At 38.2% G+C, this 8,300-nt stretch overlaps 1 protein-coding gene across 1 annotated transcript; it reads right to left on the reverse strand.

The window, feature by feature from the left end:
* Nucleotides 1–3,184: 3,184 nt before the first annotated feature.
* LOC103367919 (nuclear factor 7, ovary-like) lies at nt 3,185–5,923 on the reverse strand. Its single transcript, XM_008296113.1, has 2 exons — nt 5,842–5,923; nt 3,185–5,629 (listed from the first exon to the last, which is right to left on the reverse strand). The coding sequence occupies exon 2, from the start codon at nt 5,620–5,622 to the stop codon at nt 3,922–3,924; it is 1,701 nt and encodes a 566-aa protein (XP_008294335.1). The 5' UTR covers nt 5,623–5,629; nt 5,842–5,923; the 3' UTR covers nt 3,185–3,921.
* Between the last annotated feature and the right edge of the window lie 2,377 nt (nt 5,924–8,300).

Consider the following 8,300-nt stretch of genomic DNA (forward strand, 5'->3'; position numbering starts at 1 on the left):
ACAAGAATCAGGATATGGGTCAATGTCTTTGTAATGAGCTCATGGAAAATTAAACTCTTTGCAGTGTCAGATGTATCTGAGCTGAAAAGGGAAGTGGCAGGTTGACCTGACAGTTACCCACTTCCTTTCGTACAGGGACTGAAACTTTTGTTTGCATGTTTATCATTTATATAAAATTTTCTTTAATTGTATTTTCTTTAATTGTATTTTTGTGAGCACAATTTTCTCCAGATTTGTAGCATATTTTTATTTATAGCCTATTTTAGTTACATAGTCTATGAAATGTCCTCAATGTTATCCAATGATATTTAGTAATAAAGCACAAAACAGAAACAGATTTTGTGTACAGAATTATATCAAACAAACAGCCCTTTCTGAAAGTTATTCAAAATTCTGAAATTACTCATGATAAGTCTTTCATTTCCTCTTAAACTTTAAAACTTCAGCTTATAGTTTATTGGTGAAGCACTGCATTTGTAAAGGTAGAATTTATTTGAACATGTAGAAAATGTAGTATTGAAAAAAAAAAAAAGACTCAAATGACTAATGATAAATAATGAAATATTTGTTTGCTGCTTTGTATGACTAATAAAAATCCCTGTTTTAAAAGAAAATAGTCATGAAGTCCTCACCTGAAAAGATATCTGCCAGTCTTTGATTGTTGATGTGTGTCTGTGTCATTCTTTGCAGCCTTGTGGTGTGCTGAACGTTTCTCTTCCTGCTGATGTTGCTGCTCTTGTGCCTAGTCTGTGTTGCCTAAATACCTTTCACATGATGAGATGGTGTGAAACAGGGTTTCTCCATTTTACGTGCAAATTCAGGAAGAGAGATCTTGCGTATTTCCAAAAGCCCCTTTTAAAAACATTTAAAATTAAATAACATGTATAATAAAATAACTGAGATGTATTTTGTTAGTAAAACATCTTTTAGTCTGTTGATTAGAGATGACAAATTGTAAAAAAAAGAATAAAAAAGTGGAGAGACACAACAAAAGCAAGAACAGTTAACTGATGGTAAAATAAAGAGAGATAATATACTAGAGTTGCAGTGCATTAACACTTATGACAAAGATGAGTGCACATCTGAGAGATCAAAGATGAAAATAAGACAGATGTATGGAAAAAAGAGATGCGGTCGGATGAGTCATCGTTCGCAGTATTCTAGTAAGTAGGTTAGTGCACGTGTGGCATACAGCAAAAGAGCAATACAAGCCAGAACCCTGCCATCTCTATACTGAAGGGATCCAGTAGTTCTGTTACACTTTGGTTTTGGATCAATGCAAATCAATACAAAGCTGTTCTGAGTGATCACCTTTAGCCTATGATGAAACATTTAAACCTGATAGGATTCCATCTACTGCAGGCACTGGGGGCTGGTGCAAGATGGCACAACAACAACAATCTGGTTTACAGCCTTTCCTTTTCCAATATGGTGCATCCTAAGTGCGCCGAACATCAAGAAACAATAATTATTGGACCAAACTCCAATTCTATGAGCACTAAGGAAATAAGGAGTTTTGTTATTTCAGCCTGTATGGTGAATTTTATGTTAAAACGGAAGGAGAAGACTGTTATGTGACATAGAGGAAACAAAATAATGAAAACTCAGATTTGGCATGTTAGTTTTACATCCTTTTTTTTGTTTTGTTCTTCAGGCACTGAAGCACAGAGAGCTAAAAAAAAAAGCTATGTATAGTCTGGAGGAATGCCATCAGTTTGCACTTGACTAGTTAAGATGATAAACACACTGGAGGTATTTTTTTTACTCAACATTTAACTACTCAACACTTTTATGAAAGTTAAACAAGTTTATGTTCAAGTGTATTTTTTACTGGCCATTATCAAACAGATCATCATTAATCATTGTGTAACTTAACTGCTTTTTAATTCTAGTGTTTCATCCAGATGGAAGAGGATTATGATGTGGTTCACATAGAGCATTTAACCACATCATGTAAGTACTTGTTGTCATACAGACAACCATCCAATGCATTATCCTGCTGTGCTGTTGAAAGTATCTCATTAGGACATTAATCTATACTGGTAAGACAAATTTAAATATTTCCATATAAACAATATACAGTCAGAGAAACCATATGAGGAGCACAGTCACACCTTAAATGCAATTGCTAAAGAAAATAGCTTCGTTTATTTTTCTCCCATCATCATATACTTTACACACACGGCATTTAGTTTTCTTAGACAGTGAGTTTAAATATTTATAGTTGCATAGAACTTGAGTGGCATTTAACATCTTCCTTGTAACAGTGGCAATGAATTAGTGATGGGTATGTAAAATCTTCAACACCGAGCACAGTTTTGCCCCTCTGCTGCTCTGCTGCTGTATATAGACTTCCTCTTTCTGTCACACAAGGGTAAATATAGATCACTATGCAAAGTAGACTTGCAGAGCAAAAGCTCCATTACAAGCCAGTGCAAAAGAAGTACTGAAATTGTCAGTGGCTTTACTTTTTAGCTAAAAAAAAACCCAAACAAAACAGAGATTAAGTGTTGCAGCAAACTTAGCTGATGTTAACATTTACACTGATTTACACTGACTGCATACAGTGTGAGTAGTGAGCCACTGAACAGGTAAAAATAATGAGTGAGGAAGTGCAATGAGTCAAATTATGTGGTTAATTTTTTTTCAGCAAATCACTGTAGAGATCTATGTAGGCCGAATAGTCGTTTTGTGGAAGGTAGGACTGCAATGTACCAGTACACCATGCTGACTCATACAGTATAATAAGCTTTTTTATGTAACCCTCAACCAGTATATTCATCTATATATCAATTTATTATCATTGGGTGTGTTTATTCTATGCAGTAAAGTATAGTAAGCTAAGCAGTGTCCTCAGTGTGCAGTTGAGCTTCACCTTTTGAATACACTGTAAATCTCTCTTCTCACCAGTAAACAGACTCACGCCATCATAAAATCATATATTAAAGGCTTTCATTAAAAGAAACAGATTACAGACTTCTGCTGTAACTATGATCTGCTCTCAAAGAAAGCTTTTAAAATTGAAATTTTTACAGGTAGAATCATTCCACAGTATACATTACTAAATTTATTATGTTATCTAACCCTCACCCCTTCAAATGCCTTTGATACTGTACAGTTTTGACGATGGTATGTCCCTTATTTAAGTGAGGATGACAACAACAACTGAGACATACAGCCAGCAGAAAGAAACAGAGTATTTATTTTCTTGAATCATCACATTTGAAATAGCAACACTTAATAGTACTAAGAGACAAAGGTTTCCTCCGACCCACCACCACCACAACAACAACAACAACAACAACAAAAAACAAAATTAAAAACTCAACACTGTAATCCACCCACTATATAACTGCATAAACCTCCACCATTGCCTCTGCGATGAGGGCAGCAAACATTTACACATTACCCACAATGAAAAGTTCAAATGTACCTTTACACGGTTATCCCAAAAGTGCGTATAAATACATTCATTTCACTGTAAAATCAATTTTTTTCCCAAAGCCTTTCCTTTTAGGAGTCTTTAACCTGGAGGCAAAATTAATTTTCAGCACAGATCTCTTCATCTTGTGATGGTATATGAGACATTGAGTGAAATATTTCAGCTCAGGACACCATGATTTTGTAGGACTGTATCATCATATCAAACAATAATGAATGTACATCTACATGTAAACTGTAAAAATCCAACATGAAAAAAAAAAATCTGGATTATAGTTGCTCATAAAGACTGAACTGATAATGATATTTAGATGAAAGGTTTGCCCAGAATCACAGCAAGTGTTTTTTTTTTTTTTTTAAAGATTATTCGTTTTCTGCCTTCCTCAGACAGTAAATTGGGAGAAATTCCAGAAAAACCAGTTTGAAATCAAACTAGAGATTTGCTGCTGAGAGCTTCTTTACCTGTGAGGAATGCCTCGTTCACATTTGGTTAGTGTTTTGCTTAACCCTCTGAACTTGTGTGTTTGATGCCTTGTCAGTTTGATTCACAGGAGAGATGATCAGAGGTATAAAGTTTCTAAAACCATAACTAATACCGGGACTGAAGTATGGGAAGAGTTTCTGAGTGAAGGAGCAGCCAGTGAAGGAGTAGATAAGAGTTGCAGCATCTACATCATAAAAGGAGACCAGACCCTCTTCATAATCCACAAACACTCCCACCTTCTCAGGACCAGACGTCACACAGAGACAGACTGGAGGGTCAGCACAAGCTTTGAACTCGTTTCCATTTCTCAACCAGACTGTCCAGAAACCGTCCTGAGGTCTCAGCGTGATCAGTCCCTTCCTGTTGATCGACTCTCTGGCAACTCCTAAAGTCCAGTCAGTCTTTCGTGTAACCTCAACCTCAAAGTAAAATCTACCTGAAGAGAAACCCTGCTTTCCTAAAACATTAACACATTTAGAAAATCTCTCTGGGTTGTCTGGAAGCTTCTTCTTCACATTCCAATGCATCACTTGTTTGTCATCACCAAACATGATGAGGTAAGGATGTGCTGTTTGAGGATCAAGAGTCACATCAACGGCAAACTGCTGGACCCTCTTCAGCTCAGCCTCAGTGAGCAGCTTCTTAATTTCTTGTCTGAGTGTCTTCTTCAGCTGAGCCACAGCTCTTGCCACAGTCCCTTCATATGATGGAGGACGGACGCTGACCTCTGTCTGGTCCTTGGTGGGTGGAGCAGCTGTCAGGGATGAGAAGCTCCGTAGGAGGTGGATGTGGTCTTCAGAGTGTGAGAACTGCTTCACCTCAGAGCTCCTCTTCATCAGCTCAGAGATTTCTTGTTCCAGATCTTTGATGGCATCTTCAGCCTGTTTATCTGCTGCTTTCTGTTCATCTTCCACCTCGTTCATGAACTTGATCAGGCCTCTGTCCACAGACTTCTTCAGAGCAGTGAACACCTGAACACCTTCTGACTTCTCTCTGTCTCCAGCATCTTTGCTGATCTTCACTGACTGTTTGATCTCCTCAATCTTCAGTCGTCTCCTCTGGATCATCTGCTGAAATTCAGCCTCTGTGTTCGCCAGCTCTACCTTCCGTTCTTTACATTCTTCCTTGAGAGGAACACACTCATGAGTCTTGTGGTCTAAAACTGAGCAGAGCACGCAGATACATGTCTGGTCGGTCTTACAGAAAAGCTCCAGAGGTTTTTCATGCTTCATACACGTCCTGTCCTCCAGGTTCTCCACAGGCTCCATCAGCTGATGTCTCTTCAGGCCTGACTTGGTCAGATGAGGCTCCAGGTGAGTCTCACAGTAGGAGAGCAGACACACCAGGCAGGACTTCACGGCCTTCGGTTTGCGTCCAGTGCAGACGTCACAGGGAACCTCTCCTGGTTTGGCAGCTTGTTGCTCTGAGCTGCTGCTGCTACAAACTCTCTGTTGAGCTTCATGTTTGAATTTAGCAACGACCTCAGAGAACAAAGTGTTGACGTCCAGTTCAGGTTTAGTTTCAAAAACCTTTTGACACATGGGGCACAGGCACCGTTCGGTAGTATTCCAGTGCTGAGTGATGCAGTGTTTGCAAAAGTTGTGTCCACAAGATGTGGTGACTGGATCAGTGAACACATCCAGACAGATGGAGCACAGAAACTGGTCTTTAGATTGCAGATTGTTGGCATCAGGCATGTTTGCGCTGTGAGATCAATAGAAAAAGTGTGAAAAACAACATTTTAAACTGGGATTTTATCATTATTGTTGAGTACTACACTCACATGCTGTTCTCTTGTTTGAGCGTAAGTTTGCACTTGAATTGACTTAAAATGACAGTATGAAAAAAGAATAGAATCTCCTGTTTGAAGATTTATTCACGAAGTAAACACAGTAAATGTTTTTAGTTGTACTCACCAGTATTTCAGTCAGCTTTTGAAGAAGGCCAGTTGAATTTTCTTCTGATAGAGACAGAGATTAGTTTGGACTGAAACTCAGCTGTTGCTCTGGCAAACTTTTAGTTTCATTTTCTGGATGTGACGTTGAATCTCCTCCCTGCAGTATCAATCCACTTTTTGCTGCTGGATTTGTTTCCTCATTCTTGTTCAGACATGATGATTGCTATAGAAATCTGGCACAAGATCAGTTAGCAGTTAAGGAAGGGTTTTCAGTGGTTTTATCACATTTTCCTCTGCATTTGGAAAATGTCAAATCTTGTAATTTATCGGTTCATTAGACATATGAGGATGGTTGCTATTCAGGAGAGCCCACCGAAGACCCTCAGTTCACATAAGTCAACACTTAGTAAACAACAAATGTTAAAGACATTCTGCTGTAATGGAAAAATACTGCATCTGCATGAAGAATGTCAAAGCAAGTTTCATTAAGTTTCATTAAAGCTGAGTGGAAAGGTTACAGGCCCAATGAGAGGAAATGTGTTTTTCAAAACATTTAGGTAAAAGATTAGTGACCGTACAGAAGGAAGACGAAGTTGTTCATGTCAAGAAGATTATAGGGAACACGACCTTGTTGCATCCCATGTGTTTAGACTTTTTGATGTCTGATCCAATGTGTTTAGTCTTCAAATGTCTGTGGATGAGTGCACCCTGTACCCTCAGCTGTTGTTTTTGAGCATGGAATTGTTATACCACCATTGGAGTAAAGACCACGCCTGTACATGTATAAGATTACCACACTGCCTGCACTCATGTGTACTCTCCTGCAGACTGCTTGCATTCTGTATGACTGGTACCTTCAAAGCTTTGAATAAAACAAGACAAAGACAACTTGGACTACTGGACCTTATTAAGATCATAGAAAATTTCCACAACACTGCTCTTTCATATGCAGCCCCATCTCAAATAAACCCACAGATAAAAGGTAGCGCCTGCAGCTTCCCAGTAAAACAGCTTGACAGGATCAAATTTCAAAACCTGTCACAAACAACTCAGAAGTCACAGTCTTGAAGTTTGATATCAACAAACAGCAATGATCCTTCAGTCCCAGGTGGAGACCTTCATACAACACTGACCGATACTTTGTCTTCACTTCTGTACAGCAGGAGGAGGAGGAAACGGGTCGTCCGCTGTCATATGCTGCCTCAAACCTGGTCAAAGCTGCTGATTGGCTGAAAAATTGTTCTGTGGATTGTTTGTTGCTCTTCCTCAGTGATGGAAGTTCTCTACTGGATAAACCATTAGGAAGTAAACTGTAACTTAGACTTAGTCAGATTTAGCCAACTTCCAGTTCCACTCACATTCTCTACAAAGTCATTTTAAAGCCAAAGTGTGGTCATAAAGCACAACTAGATGTTCATCTTCTGTTTTTGACTGGAGCAATATTAGTAAGAGGGAAGATACAGTTACTACGGTGTGTAGATAATAATTTATCAGAGCTTTTTTTTCTTTTTTCTTTTTTAAGGAAAAGAATTACCTTGGCTAGCTGCAGTCAGTGGAAAAAATACAACAATAATTAGAGAGCACTTAAAGCACTTCTTTTTAAAGTACAGACAACCCACTACTTCTACCAGAACGCCACAGGAGGGGAAAATATATTAACCTTTACTAGAAGAACACAGTATGCTCAAGGTAAGAAAATTCAAGTTAAAAGAAGCAATAAAAGAACTGATTACAGGGTCAATGCACACAGCTGACATGATGCAGTTTCTTGTATTCGCTCCTTCCTTTAGCTTCCAACTAGAACAGCAAGAAGGATAGAATTTGCTACTACTAACAGGGACATTAAGACCACCAGTCGACCACCAGAGGGAGTTGCAGACTGCATGAACAAGTGGGAAAAGCTGGAGGGATTAGAACAAGAAGGCAAACTAATATAAACAGCTGAGGTAGGACACTGTTGACTTTTGATTCTAAATGCAGAACTATATTATGGGAAACCAACAGACTACATCACATCACATCGATTGTCATATTTTTTTTTAATGATAAAAAATTTCACAATATCTAAAATGGTGAATTGAAAAAGAAACATAAAATTAACATTTTATTTAATGTATGGAGTTCATATTTGCATTCATTGTGCAATTTTTAGTTTATTTTTTTCAAAAATAATCTTGATGAAATGTACATACATGGTTTCTAACTTTACACAAGTCAGTTTCCTTCCTTCAATTTGCTGCCACTTCCTGCCCATTGCGGTTGAATGCAAGATACATCACATACAAGGGTACTTCAAACAGTTCTTATTCTCACCTAAAAACTTCTCAGAAAGATTGCTCTACTTCTCAGCACTGTTTTCTTGAACTTTGGCAGTCGCATTGTCCTGGAGCAACTGCACACCAGCTCAGAGCTTTCCTCTCCTTTTTTCTTTAATTGCTTCAAACATCTAAGTTTTTGTTGACAAGTATGTAAGGCTTT

Source organism: Stegastes partitus, unplaced genomic scaffold (genome assembly GCF_000690725.1).
Source record: "Stegastes partitus isolate 25-593 unplaced genomic scaffold, Stegastes_partitus-1.0.2 Scaffold1100, whole genome shotgun sequence".
Taxonomy (NCBI): domain Eukaryota; kingdom Metazoa; phylum Chordata; class Actinopteri; family Pomacentridae; genus Stegastes; species Stegastes partitus.